Source organism: Mesocricetus auratus, unplaced genomic scaffold (genome assembly GCF_017639785.1).
Source record: "Mesocricetus auratus isolate SY011 unplaced genomic scaffold, BCM_Maur_2.0 Super-Scaffold_4256, whole genome shotgun sequence".
NCBI classification, from domain to species: Eukaryota; Metazoa; Chordata; class Mammalia; order Rodentia; family Cricetidae; genus Mesocricetus; species Mesocricetus auratus.
In genome coordinates this window covers 10,906,021-10,922,383 of record NW_024429182.1, presented here as the reverse complement: position 1 = coordinate 10,922,383, position 16,363 = coordinate 10,906,021, and the positions used below count along the sequence as shown (strand labels likewise).

The 16,363-nt window shown below is 40.8% G+C and overlaps 1 protein-coding gene across 7 annotated transcripts in view; it reads right to left on the bottom strand.

Annotated features, from left to right (window-relative positions):
- Positions 1-16,363, bottom strand: part of Sorcs1 (sortilin related VPS10 domain containing receptor 1) — a 520,023-nt gene that overhangs the window by 306,660 nt on the left and 197,000 nt on the right. For all 7 annotated transcript variants that reach the window (XM_040743123.1, XM_005063476.4, XM_005063473.4 and 4 more), the window contains exon 2: positions 9,792-9,859. In XM_040743123.1, coding sequence (XP_040599057.1) covers positions 9,792-9,859 — 68 coding nt within the window. The remainder of the gene's footprint in view (positions 1-9,791; positions 9,860-16,363) is intronic.

Below are 16,363 nucleotides of genomic sequence, written 5' to 3'. Positions count from 1 at the left end.
ATGAGGACTGAGGGGAGCATCAGCATTGTTATAAAAGCAGCTGCCTCTGATGTTTCCTACTGCCTAGACTTCAGGACAGAGCTGACTTCATCACCCCAACCCCAACCTCACATGCTTTCTGGTGAATAACTGAAGGAGAATGTTATCCTTGTTTCAACTGCTCCAAGAACAAATATCAAGGGAGCCATTTGGGGCTAAGACTCTACAATCTCTGCAAATACTAGAACCCCAACACAAAGTAGCAATGACAAGCAGAGTTCATGTGTTCTTATGTAACCTCAGATGCACAGCACCAGACTGTAGTCTCTGGAGAGATGGCAAAAAGCAGCCCACAGAAGCCAGCAGCAGCAGCCACAGGTACACTGTCAGCAAATTACAATTTCCAAGGCTGCCATGGCCCACTGCTGCCTGACAGAAGTCGTATGTAGCATGTCTATACTTTCTGAAATCCTAAATAGAAAATAACCCCATGCAATTTAGAAAGAAAAAGACAGTTTGAATTCTTTTGTTTTGTTTTGTTTTTTTGAGATCACAAGGAACAGATTTCCAACTGGAACAGTGTTGTAAAAAAGTGAGCAGGGATGATGCAGGAAATTGAGAAATGGTGGAAAATTAAGTAAGCAAACTTCAAATGACAATAAATACCAGGAATTTTCTAAATGTTTCCAGAAAAATAAATCCCTTGTCCCGATGAAAAAATACTTTATTTTATTCTCCATCCCAAATCATAGTTAATACAAGCATGTTGTCAATTCGAAGGATATGTGTTTGGAACCAAATAATGAATACAACCTTCCCAGTTGCTCTGGCTAAGAGTTGGATGTGACATGATAGAATTTTGTGATGTCATCTTACCTTTGGCTAACTGTAAAGAGTTAAAGCAGAGCTCACATATGCTCGGCTCAGCGCCTGCATTTGAAAGTGTGATGAAGCAGGACTTTCAAAGATAAATTCTTTTCAGAAGCTCTTTCAAGTCTTGCTCCCTAAAAATGTGGGCAGAAATAAATACACATTTTTATAGAAAAAAATAGCCCCGTGCCTTTCATGAATTGATTGCATCTCCTTCTTCTGCAAGCTAAGAAGTCATAATCCCATGCAATCACAGATTGTTTGAAGCCAATAAACCAAAGGTGAAGACCTTGCTAACACATCCCAGCAGGAGAAAGACAGAAAGTCGTGCTGAGGAATAACTCTTCAGAGAACCACTTCTCTCTGGAAAGAGGAGAACAGAGCTGAAAGTGCTCCGCATGATTTATGGTTGAACAGTCTATCAGAAACTTCACCTGAAATAAGAAAAGGGGTTTTCTAAAGTTCTCAGCCTTTATCCCTGTTGTCCTGTGATACACACAGCCCAGCCCCCACCCCCCTGCATGCAGGCTTCATTGCTGACCTGACTGTTCAAACACTTTCTACAACTGTGTTGTATTGTCGCCTTCCTGCAGGGTAATTCTCAGGTGAGAGTACAGCATGGAGTAGTTGGGAAAAGAAACCAAGGCATATTTGTTACATGTGTGTTTAAACAACCCTTGAATGCTAGTTGAGTACACTTGACTTCCCTTCACATTGTATTAGTTTCCAGCACTCATGGGGGTATATGTGTGGCCACACAGCATGACAGCATCAATTACATGCTGAGATTAAATTAATATCTGTCACCTTTTCACATGTGCACTGACAATAAATTAAAACAACCTGACATTTGAATAAATGAATCTCTGTAAACCTTGATTTCCCATGATATATAGAATGGTGCAAGTTTTATATCAGTTAATTAACTCCACACATGACAAAAATAATTTTCAACAAAAAATTTCCCCAATAAATTCATTCAAATGCTGATTATCTGCTATAAAATAGAATAGTGCCTGTGCTAGGATACAATGGTGAATGAGGTAATACACAACTTCCCAACTCTCCACAAGGGTAGGACATGTCCAGGAAATAATATTCTAAAGAAAATTAGATGTGGAACAAGAATGAGTTCACATATAACCAGTAGTTCATTGTCTGTAATTAGGGAGAGCTACAAGAGATGGTTCTTGTGAGTTCAGAGCCTGGGCTCTGGAGCTAGTCTGGCTAACTCAGGTTCTACTGCTCAACCTCCTGACGACCCTATGCTAGTTATTTCTCTGTGCACCAGTTTCCACATATATGGGAATAGTATAAGGCTAGAGCCAATCTTCTGAGTTCTTTTGAGGATGAGTTAAATACATATGTTGATAGCACTTTCACGAGAGTTAAGAATTAACAAAACTCTTAGTTACTTCAGTGTCATAATAAGACTCTTGGGCCAAGGACACATACAAACAACTAACAAACAAACAAAAAAAACCCAATGTTTATTGGGGTTCATGACTCTGGAGGGTTCGAGTTCATGATCATGGCAGGGAAAATTCCCTTTCTTTGTTTCCTCATCAGAAACTGTGCTTTTTGTCTTATCGGATTCTGTTTGCACTGTGGTAAGCATGTATCTCCTATCAACACACAACAAACAATAGAAAGAATCAGACAAAAGTGAGGGCTTTAATATTTACTTGGTATAGCATAGCACTGCAGCATAGCACTGGAGCAGTTGCTGAAATTTTACATTCTGATCCACAGTCGCAAGACAGAGAAAGCCGCAGCTAACTAGGAACGGAATGGACTTTTGAAGCCCCAAAGCCCAAGCCCAGTGACATGTCTCTGCTAACAAGGTCACATCCTCTAACCCTACCCAAAGAGTTCCATCCAACTTTGAAACAGACATTCAAAAACGTGAACCTATGGGACAATTCTCATTCAAATCGCCAGACATGGCTAGCAGCATCATTTATTATGCAAATCGTATAGGGGGAAAACCATTACAAGCAATGACCAAGCAAGTATTAAAGCCCTCATCTTTGCCTGACCCTTTCCATTGTTTATTGTGTGTTGAGTAGGAGATACACGCTTACCGCAGTGCAACCAGAATCCTGTGAGGCAAAAACACAGCTTCTGACGAGAAAACAAAGAAAGGGGATCTAAATAAATTCCCCATGTCCTTAAAACAAGTAAGTCAACAGGGCTTAGATTCACATCCAGACTGTCCAATTTATTTCATCCTCTCCCTTGTATCTAACTTTTCAAAAATGTATTTCTGTCTCTGAGATACATTTTAGGATACATACTAGAGAAGTATTTAAACAAACCAATTTTGCAGAACTAAAATGTGAGTATAGTATGGTTTTCTCTATACACTATGCTACCAGCACCTAAAGGTGTCTAGAATTCAATATGTACTCAAGAATTCCACATAAATCTTTTTCAGGCTGTCCTTACTCCCTCTGCGTGATAAAGTTTATTTGTTCTCTGGAAATTTTCCCTCTCCTGCTAGAACACCAGTATGCATCAATTAATGCTAGTTAATATTATCATTATTAGTCATTGTTATTGACATTTAAAGAACTTCTTGTTAGCTCTCAGTCTTGCCCATCAGACTGTGGAAAGAAAATGGTTAGATTATTCACATCTGGGTAATATCATTCAGCATGAATCTAGGTATGCATTTATTCGTATATTCAATTAATTTGTTAAATCTCACTTGAAATTCTATTTGGTAATCACTTTTCTAGGCTCCCAGAGGTGACAAAGAACATCTCTTGCACCAGGAAACACTTTAATGGTATCATCAGGCAACAGAAAATAATAAACAGGCTCATTACAGACTGTGACTTACAGAAGATGAAGGCAACTAAAAGTTATGGTAGATAGAATAGAGGACTTACTCTTAGTGCTCTGAGTCTTTTAACAATAAGTTGGTATTCTCAATTTCCTACAGGTTAATAAGTCATACAGCAACACTCTTGACATCCTATGTGGTTCTCCCTCCTTCCCTCCCTCCCCTCTGTATATATGTATATATGTATGTATATGTATATATATGCTCACAATTTGACTTAACTGGACAAAGGGATCATGGAATGAGGGGAAAAGCCTCTGAGGACCTATGAGGATGCATGCTCATGTACTATCAAGGGATGGAGGGTGATAATCTAGATCTCAATGACTCTGTGGGCTTAAAATTTAACCAGACATTGTGAAAACTATTGCACAGGAGTGACATAGAAAAGGAAAACTAATGCCCTGTACATTTCCTGAGTCTATAGCTGCGCTTGACATCAGAATACCAGCTGCTTTGCTTCCTGTACCATAATATTCTGCACATGCTTCCTTGACTTCCATTGATAAAGTTATTAACTCATCAGGATGCTGTGTGCCTGGCTGTGTATCTTATCTATTACTTGCTAAAAGGAAAAATGGAGAACTTATTACAGTGCCAATCACCAAAAAGTACAAGGTTATATACCGAGTCCAGACTCAGCATTTCAGTGTTCTCTTTACCAAAACAAACAAAACAAGCAAATGAACAGACAAAAACCCAACAAGACAAAACAAAATGCACATAACAGGAATAGAGTCTGTTTTGTGTTGGTGACATGGAGCCTGCCCTGGTGTGAGGCGAATATACTGAGTGACACTCCTGGTGGATGGCTGATGTACCAAGTGGCACTCCACTGGAGAAAACTTAATTTTACTTTCCAACTGGTGTCTATTGCAAATAGCTTCTCTGTTAGTTTTAGAATTTTGTGTTCACTTCCCCTTCCCAGTTCTGTAATTTTTCTCTGGCTTCAACCTGTGCAGGTCCTTGTGGTTACTGTCACTGGCTCTGTGAGTTCATATGATATACATCATATGATTACATCATTTATCACACCCCTACTACTTCCCCTAACTCTTTCCAGATCCTCCCTCCATCCCACTTCCCAAGAGCTTTTTACATTTAATAACCCACTCAGATCAATTGTGTGTCCTGTTCCACATAAATGTGGGGCCTTCCACAATAGCATGGTTGATCTTTTAGGGTTCACACCCCTAAAGACAACTCACTGACACTCTTCTAACAGCTCTTCATCTGAGTCATTTCTTAATATATTGTTTCCAAGAAAAACAATATTCATTGATATTTACTGTGGGCCATTTTCTTTCTTTGGAGAGCAACAGAAAGGAAACTAAGACATAAGGACATTCTTCATAAATCATTTCTCTGACAAATATCTAGATAAAAAATGTAACAGAATGATTCACTTTGCCTCCTGGTTTCAGATATTTGAGTCCATGCTTAGCTGCTTTCCTTGTTCTTGGGACATCACAGCAAAGAATATGCAGTGAAAGGAAGCTTCTCTCTTTACAGTGCCCAGGAATCAGGGGGAGAGGGAAGATAACAGGGACAATACATAACAGCCTTCAAAGACGTGTCATCAGTGATTTCTGTGCTCAACCAGGTACCATCTCCTCACAGTGCATTCTGCTTTAACCTATTCATGGGTTAATCCAGTGTCCATATGAAGCAATCACCTCTTAGTACCACCACTAGTTGGAGCAATCCTTCAGCACGTGAGCCTGTGAACCACTTTATATAAGCTATCATATGGGACCACTATCTGCTTTTCTAACCTCGAGTGGAAAGGGACAAACATCATAATATCTTGTGCACAACTTTGTCTTGCACCTACCACACTTCTTTCTACAAAATTTCAGCTTTGCAACAGATTATGAGTTTCTGGGAGGAAGGAAAACGTTCTCACACGTAATTTTATTTGACTCACTACTGAGCATGGTGCCTGATGTAGAGAAGTGGGCAGTTGTTTGTTGAACCGAATGAAGTAAACAAACATCTGACAATAGTTAGAAGGCCAAGACATATGATGTACCATAGCATTAAAAAAGAAGAGGGAATTATCTTTGTATGAGTCCACAAAACCCGAGATCAAAAACCATGAAGGTATACTATATTATATTTATTAGAATGTATTGAGAGAAAAACACTGGGGAAAACAAGTATTGAGACCAAGTCAGACCCTAAAGACATTTGCATTCAATTATTACTTCTAAATATTTTATTCCAACCTTCTTGGAATGTAGATCAGATAACTACTTACATTATAATGCAGGTTTTAGTATAATGATGGCATTCTTAGTACTCCTTGGTACTTTGCAGAGATGAAGCTATTAAAATACAAGGACAAATCTACAAATCTATTTCTAAAGTGCTATGCACCATATCTAATATTGACTAATGAGACTAAAGAAACTTCATAAAGGTAAGAAAGAGCCAGGTGCATGCACATTAAGACAACAGATTGAGGAGAGCCAGCTCTGAGTGAGCACACAGTCACCCAGCAAGCTCTTAAGTTTCCCTAAGCTTCCCTTCTCTCTATGGAAACTGAAGACACTAAAGGGCCTGATTTTACAGGATTGCTTCAAGAATTAACACATAGAGAACATTTCTTGTTCCTCAGAAAGCACTTCTTGAGTTAGTTTAATTCAATATGCGCATTCCACATATTGGGCACTTATAACTCAGACTCATTTTTAAATGTATTAGTGTCTATAGATACCCATGATTCATTCTCAAGTGACATAAAAGATGCTGCCAGAGTTGAGTAAATAGAACACCTCTGTGTTCTTAAACAAGAAAATACATACAAAATTATTCCTAGTGGAGAATATCAATTAGCACTTAAATTGGTCCTTAAACATTGAACAAAAAAATCATTGGTAACTGTTAATAACACCAATCTCAAGAAACCTGGTCCTGTGTGGAACATGAACAAGTATTAAAGGTTGAATTCAGACATTGCTGCATTGAATGGTTCATTATAACAAACACATACTACTTCCTTGATCTAGAAAATGAGCAATTTAACCTTCATAAAGTAAATGTGAAAGTGTGGGAGCCAAAACCACTGCCATGTGATATAGATATGGCCTGAGAAGTAGAAGTAAGAAAACTCAGATGCCAAGGGTAGTGATGGAGACCATGTATGGGATGGCAGCCTGCAGGCCTTCAGGGCAGTCGTGGTACCCAGCAGTAAGCACAGAGACAAACCACATCATTGGCTGTGTATGAATTCAGGAAATCCCCATTCAGGGACATTTTCACACATCATTTTTAGAATGTGTACTTCCATTTCATAGCCTCTTATCTACAGCTGAGTAAAAACTGGGTTTTGTAGGAAAAATAGTCTTCAAACAGGAAGTTAACAGTGTGACTCAAGGCACTCTTTGCTGCCCCAATGGAGCTGCTTGAGCAGAAAGAGGAAAGACCTTGCTATCCACTGGTGGGATTTGGGATACTGATTTTGACCAGTCTCCCTCAACCTGTCTGACAGGGCCACTGCTGCTGTGTGTTCTTGCATCTCCTTCAGAACTGCCTAGGGCTTCCTCACCAGCTAAGCCTCTCTCAACACAGTGCTCATTACCCTGGACAAGAGACGGGAAAGATGAATATATTTCTTCTTGGAGATACAGTATCTTGATTTGACATTTTACTTATCTCAGCCTTTAAGCTTATCTTGTTTCAAAAGGTAAAACCAGCTTTCCCCTACAAATCTCAAAGCTTAATCCACTATCAGTTAGAGTTGGCATTCAGTTGCAGCTAATTGTTCTATGTCAGATCACCCCCTCCCTCTCAGTTTGACTCCCTGAGTGAACAATGACACAACACAAAACAAAATCAGCAACTTTGTGTAGGATTAAGGTGCAATCGATGGCAGCCCGAACAGGGAGTAAATCTCATTAATTGGGTACAATAGTAGCTTGTCATCCCTGCCTCATAGATCCAAAGAGCTTTAAGTCCTAAGGACATCAGTACAAGGTCAACTGCCACTTGGCCCCCACCTACTCTAATACCCAGAGGGCATGTGACACTTGACTCTTCATAGTCCACTGGTGGAACTTTCAAACAATAAGGCTAAACTGAAGGTTTGAATCTGGTTGTTGGATGTTTCTCAGTTGCTCAGTATTTTTTCAGAAGTAGAAAAATATGCTGATAAAAATCTCAGTACTTAAAAGAGCTTACTCATTTATACATACATAATATTATACATATATTATCAGTTTGTGTGTGCATGTGTTTGATTATGTATATGCATGTGTGTGGAAGGAGATGGACATGTACATGTGTGTTTCTGCTCTGTGAACAATACAGTTGTCAAATTACTGGATGCATCCTTGATCACTCTCCACCTTTTTTTTTTCTTTTCTTATTTATTTTTATCTTAATTTTAAATAGCTTGTTTTACATGTCAATCCCAGTTCCCTCCCCCTCCCCTCCTCCCGCACCCCCCCATCCTTCCCCAGCCTCCCACCCTATTGCAAATTCCTTCCACATAGGGGATATCTAGAGTCTATCATTTCACTCAGGGTAGGGTCCAGGCACTTCCCTAAGAGTCCAGGCAGAGAGAGCATCCCTCTTTGTGTTATGGACACATGATGTCTGTTAGTATTCAAGGGATAAACACTGATCCACTGCTCAGGACCCCATAGGTAGCCCAGGCCTCCTCACTGACTCTCACATTCAGGAGGTCTGGATCGGTCCACCTTTTTTTTTTTTTTAAATAGAGTTTTTCACCGTCTCTGGAGCTGACTTATTTGACTAGTATAAGTGGCTACCAAGCACTGTAAATGCTCTTGTTTCTTCCTCCCCAACACTGTGATGGCAGGTGATATTTTTACTTCTTTAACCCCCTCCCAAATACTGGAAAACACACTCTTAATAGGGGGCATCATAGAGAAGAGAACAAAGTGACACTGGAGTTTAGTGGTCTAGTAACACCGTCTTCTGTGTATTCCCCACAGTGCAGGTAGGCCTTTGTCTGCTAGCGCCCTGTGTTTTTATAGGACGAGGTTGCATGTCTCCTAAGTGTCTAACATACAGTCTGCACTGTTTATTCCAGATGCACTGTGTGGGCTTTTATTCTTATGAATGCACATACACTAGAAAAAACTATTCGGAGACACAGATTTACCGAGTCATGACCATTTTGAATTTAAATAATGAGCTGGGTGCTTAATGTAATTAACTGCATGATTATCCAGGCACCAACGAAAACACCCATGCCTTCAGGTGCACTGGTGAGTGTTACCCCTGGCCACCCCTTCACTGCCTGTACACAAAGCTCCATCCTCTCTCTGGGGTTACCAGATGAGATAGGAGTAACCATTCAGAGGCAGTGCTCTCCTGGATTCCATGGGCTGGTGTGGTCATAGCCATCCAATATGGGCTGGTGAAAAGAGCAAAGATTTAGAGCAACAAGAAAAAGTCACACTTAAAAAAAATCCAAATTAACAATAAAACAGACTGTATTGGGTTACTGAGGATTTGTCTTTTTTTAAATTCAGACTGATAGCACTCACAAAACATCTTTGTTCATGAGATATTCTACTCCAAAATTATTAGTATCTATTCATTTGACACAATACTTTTTTTCCTCACACAATTTGTATGTGTATGAATTACAACGTGAAGCACAGAGATAAAGGCAGATGTACACACAAGTGTCTGTGTGCCCATGTGAGCTGCTAGGAAGCTGTAGCACCATGGACAGCAAACTGTGAAAGTCTTGCCCCTGAGGGGAAACTAAGCTGGCCCGTCAGACACAAAGGCTGAGGTAATCAATGCCTTCTACAACAGGAAGTCCGTCCCCCTTCTTCTCATGAGTTCCCAGATCAGTGAGAATCATGAGAATCAAAATACATTAGCATCAGGAAGAGCAGAACACAACAGTCTCATTGACCAAGAGAAGAAGGCATTTCTCCTGACTGCCCATAGACAACATCCACCCCGTTTCTAGAGGAAAGAGAATGAAAAGATAGGAAGGCATGCGCCTAACCAGAAACCTTCCCGCTAGGTAATGAGACTTCAAGAGACAGCACTAGCAGACACCAGGCTTAAACAACACAGTAATTAGTGGCCTAATTTATCTACATACCTCCAAAGCGAGCTCTCAGTGATGCTCCCAAGGTTATAGTCATAGAGCTTTGTCAAAATGAGAATCACCTGAAGGCAGAAGAAGAAATCATGGTTAGTCTCAAACAATTACAATCTCTTAGAACTGAAATGGCCCAGGGGAGGGCTTAGGATTCCTTTAATGGGCGCTTAACATAATTGAATGAATTGTTAGCGCTTTGCTGCTGCGGAGGACTGGCAGCCTGGTACTGATCTTCTCTAGCCCGATGCCCTGCCCACACTTCTCGGGGCCACCTCACAGCCCTTGATGCCTGTTTTGTCCATGTACGTCTTGCCCATGTACTTGGCTTAGTATTTTCCAGGAAGCTTGTAAAACCGTCAAATATATATACTTCAAGTTAGCCACTGAGTAAATCTTCAAGGACAGTTCCCAGCTCCCATAGGTGGGTCACATGGTCCTCCATCCTTGATTCCTGAGCCTCAGTGTGCTCATCTGACAGTGGCCGTAGAGAGCAAAATGCTAACTTCTGGGAAACATTACTGTTTATAAATATGGATCATAAGTACAAATTGCATATAAATTCACATGAGTGTCTTCAGCAGTAGCTCCTTCCCTTTCTTTGTGAGTTTGATTAACTTTTTCTTCGGACTACACAGTCAAATAGGAGCAACAACACCACAGAAAAGCAAAGCAAATACACTGTAACAGGACAATTCTGGGGCACATCATCCCTCATACTTATAAAGTTGGGTATGGAGAAACCTTCATAGGAACAGGTTCTGGTAAAGAATGTACCCCAAACAAATTCCCCTTAGTATCACAGACAAGGCCCTTTTCATTTGTTAACTGTTTCCATCCTCACTTAGAGGCAATCAAACTATTTACTTCATTTGTTCAGAATACAGGAAACATTAATCAGTCATCCAGAGTTTCCCCTCATGCCAGAAAAGAACAAAAACAGAACAGTGAAGCTTGGAGTCTATGAGCCAAACAGTACAAAAAAAGAAAACTTCTCCGGAAGGAAAGGGGAGCTTCAGGGTCCCCACCCTTGCTGTCAGAATTCCTGACAGGCTTGGCATTCCAGCAGATTGAAAGGAGAGCACCACTGATACCTATAACCTCTAGTAGACTCGACCCGTTATCCTGGAGTCCCCAAACCCCAGGGCACCCATGCACACTGAGCGGCAAAACCTGCACCCAGCCACTGCTCTTCTTCTGTCTGCTCAGCCTTCCGACAAGTGAGAAGAATGTTCTGGGTCTCTTCATTGTTCTGTTCAGGTTGGCATCCAAGGCCTATCCCTACAGCTTTTGGCTCTGCTATAATGTTTCCAACTCAGCAGAAAACCATTCTCATCAGTGTCCTGGATTTTCTCTCAAGGCCTTGGGATCAATTATAGCCACAGTAAGCACACAATGTTCCAACCTTGAATTCTGAGGCAATGTCTGCCTAAGCATGCTAAGCCCTTCCAAATTCCAGGTTACCGTCACAGGGCCCCATTTAGGAGGCAGGAGCATCAGTGATTCTTAGCACTCCACAGAAAGCCAACTGGGACTCCTTTCTAGGAAATGGAGAGCTGTGTTCCCAAGAAGACCAACAGAGATCCCTGCAGACCTGTCCTCTAAGGCTGCTCTCTCCCTACCCACAGTACAAGCTGTCATCAACCATCTCTTCAAATCTTCCTTCTTCAGCAAGACATGAGCATGTGTAAGGTAGGGCACCCTATGGGTACGTCAGATGGCATGCCTGTGTTGGGGCATATGCTTAACAGAGCCCTGTGCCAATTAAGTCTCTCTAAGTGCTGAATTTCAATCACAGCCATCCCAGGAACACTGATCTGCAGCAGCAGGGTGACTGTTTGTTTGAAGACAGAGAATGATGTTGAGACTCCACATCAGTATGATTTTTGCCAAACAGGCCTGTAAATCCCCCACCAGGAAAATGGGGTATGGCAGAAAATATTTCTAGGTAGTTGCTCTTACGATACAACATAGCAGTAAACTAAATAATGGAGTTCAGATGGTCACGGGCCATAGCTGCCATTCATGTGACAAGGGACTTCGGAGGTACCTGGGAGTAGGAACCCTTTAACCCAGTGTGAAATGGTGTGAGCCAGCCCGCCTACACACATAGTGATTGTTTAAGAGTTTCCCAGGGCAGGCAAGCATGAAGGTGGAAATCTTTTCACTGCGTCCTCTTGCTGGGCTAGTAAAACTGAAATGCCAGTGATACGGTCCACCAGTTTATCAATACTGCAGGAGAGGCGTCCTTCGCAATGTTTCACAGCACAGCTGTCCAAACCAATCTAACCTTCCTGCTTTTAGAACCAGAGCGAGAGGGAAAGGCAAACTTATAGCCTTGAGTTATACGTTCAATCGATCATCTGAAGTCTCCTCTTCCCTTCATTCTCCCTCTTGGGTGTATGCAATACTCACCACCTCGCTCCTGGACAGTCAAGTGATGCAATGCTATGTAGAATTTGTTCAATTGCATATTGGTGAGTTATTGCTCTTATAATTAGCGGTGCTATTTAACAAAATACTCCAGTGTGAAAGGGATCACTGCCAGACATTGGTGGCGCGCCGGGCGTTGGTGGCGCACACCTTTAATCCCAGCAGAGGCAGGTGGATCTCTGTGAGTTCGAGGCCAGCCTGGTCTACAAAGCTACAGAGAAACCCTGTCTCGAAAAACCAAAAAAAAAAAAAAAAAAAAAAAAAGAAAAGAAAAAAGAAAAAAAAAAAAAGAAAAAAGAAAAAAAAAAAAAAGAAAGGGATCACTGCCCAAATCACTGCTCCAAAGAGACGGTAAGTTGAAAACCCAGTTGTCTGCCTATCCCAGTAACTTCATCCTACAGCTTTGTATATTTTCAGATGGGAAAGAAATCAACATAACTGTGGCAAAATTTGCTAAAATAATATATAATGGATCACTTGTTTTCATTCCATAAATAATTTTCTTGCATAGATTTTATTAGTTCAAGTATATGACGCTTAATTATAAATTCATTGAAGGCAAGGATATTTTCATGTGTGTGTGTGTGTGTGTTACATGCATGTGGTCATGCAGATGTGTGCGTGCAGGAGAGGGGAAGTTTTTCCTGAATATATGCAACATTAGGTTTCTTGTTCTATCATTTTCCACCAAATATTTTGAGACAGGATCTCTTAGCAAACCAGGACCTTATTGATTCTGCTAGACTGGCTGGACAATGACCTCCAGCGATGTGCCTATCTCTGCTCCCATGTGTTTGGGTTACAGTCATTATACCTGTACTTTTCCTTGAGTGTTAGGAATCGAAACACGGGTCCTCAGGCTTAAACAATCAGTACTGGTGGAACTATCACCACAGCTCCTATTAAGGTTATTTTGACAAACATACACCTATATGAAATGATGTCCGTAAGCTTTCTACTTATTTCTACTTATATCTTGATCTCAGTGTACAGAGTGCCGAAATAACCCCAATTAAAACAGTAAATACTAATCCTGATGACTACTTTCTTATGTTCCACGCCAAATCACAGGATGTCTTCGAATGGCTATGGCTGGTCGAATAGCTATATATGCTAATAATCCAAAGAAATATGGGCTGCTAACCTCTGCTTAACAAAGTATCTACATCCTCAGAATGAAGTTGTATCTGGAACTTTCTACAGTAGCATATCAGAAGTATCCAGTCTCAGAACTCTTGTTATCACATGAAATCTGTCTCTTGCTGTGATTTTTTTTTGGTCACATTCTTGTCTTACAAAACCTCACATTCTTCATACTTAAAGAAAATGTAGTGCCCACCTACTGAGCCATTGTGTGTCAGTGATCCATTCTTTAGTATTCTATATGGGAAAAGATGATGCCTTTAAAGAGATGAGCAAAGGTTTTCTGCTTAATGTAGAGTGAATGTCAGGTTGGGACCCCAATGCAGCCCTTTGCCCAGAGCCTTCCATACTCCTTATTGAATAATTCCATCAACACTGACCACTAACGCTTTTGCCTAAAAGTGAGAAATTGTCACTGTGGACTTTGAAAAACGCCAGCTCACTCCCTCAAAGATCCAACCTTTTTTTGCTTTGTATTACAAATCACAGCTTTTGTAGATATAAACAGAGACACCAGTATATGCATGACTGTGCAGGCAGGCCCACTGGAAATTAGGAAAAGCCAGTTCAAAACCTTTTGTACCAAAACAGTGCTCTTTGCTTAAAATTAATTAATCTGGAAACAGTGCTGGTCAATACGGAGTGTCTCCATTAGCAAATTAATAGCCACATAGCAACTTTGAATATGATAGTATGTCTTCATTGTTACCATAAAATAAAATTTAGAAACAAAACCCCAAGTATGGAGCCCTCAGATAACCTTCCTGGGAAAGCAATTCTGCCTGGCAAGTACTGGTAAATGTCGAAATGCTATAAAGCAAAGGATGAAATTCACTGTTCACTTCCTAAACAGCGGCACTGGAATTTTCTGCTTCTTTTATTAAGGAAAGAAATAGTTTTCCCTGGTCATTCACTAAATTAAGCAATTTAACTCTACTGGAAGGAAAGTAGAATGCTATGAGTATGCCAAGCATTTATCAGGGCATTTGGCTTGCCACTAACTTGATTACCTTAATAATCTGCAGAAATCATAGAAAATGGGGACATGCTTCCATCTCTTATTTTCTGCCCCTTCTCCAGTTATGGAATGCTCAACTTTAAGTGGAACATACGAACCACATCCCCTCCTGTAACTGCTCTGTGTAAGGATTCAGGCATTGTGCTGGCCTGCTCCGGTGGTCAATTGGCAGAATGCACTAAGGCAGTGCCCTGGTCAGCCAAGGAGCAAATGACCCCTTCAAAAGAAAGACCTCCACTCACTTATGCTCTCTTTCTGCTCTCTTTCCCTGGTGTTGTAGACAGAAGACAGGACTTTTCCTGCCTCCCTCTTCTCTTCTGCTCTCTCTCTCTCTCTCTCTCTCTCTCTCTCTCTCTCTCTCTCTCTCTCTCTCTCTTTCTCTGTCTCTCTCTGTCTCTCTGTATGTGTGTGTGTTTCTTTACCCCTTTTCTATTTTTTTCAGTTTTCTTCCCCCTTTTCTCCCCTTTCTAATAAAACTTCTCACTTAAGCCCTATCTGTCTGTCATGTTTGTCCCTCCTCCTTGGTCACCCTCTCCTGCCATAGAATCTACCAAGGTCTCCCAGGCAAGCTTCCACTCAAACTTCATAATAACACTCTGGGGTCATTGTGGAAGAATATTGGGTAGAAACAGTGTAATTGTCAGAGATGCTCTTAACTGAAAGACTACAGTGTTTTTTGGACATAGTAGGACTGTTGTGGAATGTTAGTTGAAGATGGCTTACATTTGTTTATGCTGTGAAAATTTGCTCAATGCTTCAAAGATGTATTGCATTCTTTTATGTTGCATTTGCTTAACTCTGTGAAGTTGTATTATTTTGCCCGTATAAAACACCTGATTGATCTAAAAAAGACCCGAATGGCCAATAGCTAGGCAGGAGAAAGGATTGGCAGGGAAAGCAGGCAGAGAGAGTAGGAGAAATCTGGGAAGAGAAGACTGAGGAACAAGACAAGAAAAAGGACACCAGGGGCCAGTCACCCAGCTACACAGCAAGTCATAGTCATGAAGCAAAAAGTAAAGAAAGCTATGCAGAAGAGAAAGATAAAAGCTCAAAGGCAAAGGATATATGGGATACTTAGTTAAGAAAATCTGTCTCCTAAAGAATAAAGAGAAAAACAAAACAAAATAGGACCCTTGAACATGTGAACACACACCTGTTGTGACAACATGCACAAAATATGTCAAATCTAAACTAGACCAAAATCTCAACACGGACAGGGGAGATGAGTATAAAGTTTCACCCCTAGCAAATAATTTATTTAGCTTCTGGGAGAGGGGCAGTTTTCTGTAAGACTATAGCCCATACTAAGTCAACTACATGCCAGTGGAAGGCCATACATCTATAAATATCTGAGCAGTATGTGCTGGCCATGATGGTAAGGGTGGAGAGGAAAGAAGACAAAGGTGGAGAGGTAGGAAAAGAGGGGTGGATCTTGGAAGAGTTGGAGATAAAATGGCAAATATGATCTAAATAAGTTGCATTACATTCTGAAAGAACTAGTATAACATTTGTGTAAAATTTAAAAAAATAGCAAAATCACCAGAAAAGAAAATGGGGATACACCTATTTATATTTGCAAATGCTGATAATCTGTATTCTCCTTTCTCTCTGTATGGACCCAACTATAGAAACTAATCTCAAGAGACAGCTTGTCTCAGTTTCCTAAAGAGTGTGCAGTCTGTACCACAAGATCCTAAAGTCTCTTTCCCAATGCCAAGGAGTCCAATATCTGAAAAATGCATATGATAGCAGGATCTTAGTCTATAAAGCAACATAATTTAGGTCAGGCAGGTGTTTCTGTAATTGTGGCACCTGAGAACTTACAGAGCTCAACCAATTTAACTCTCATAATCTCTGTCTCCTGAGGAGGGACACTGCTGTCTCTTGGTGAGCAGGAAGAGGCCTATCTGAAGATGACAGCAGGCTGGGACAAGACTGAAGTTAGTGAGCTCCCTCTTCCTCATCATTTTATAGTGGGCTT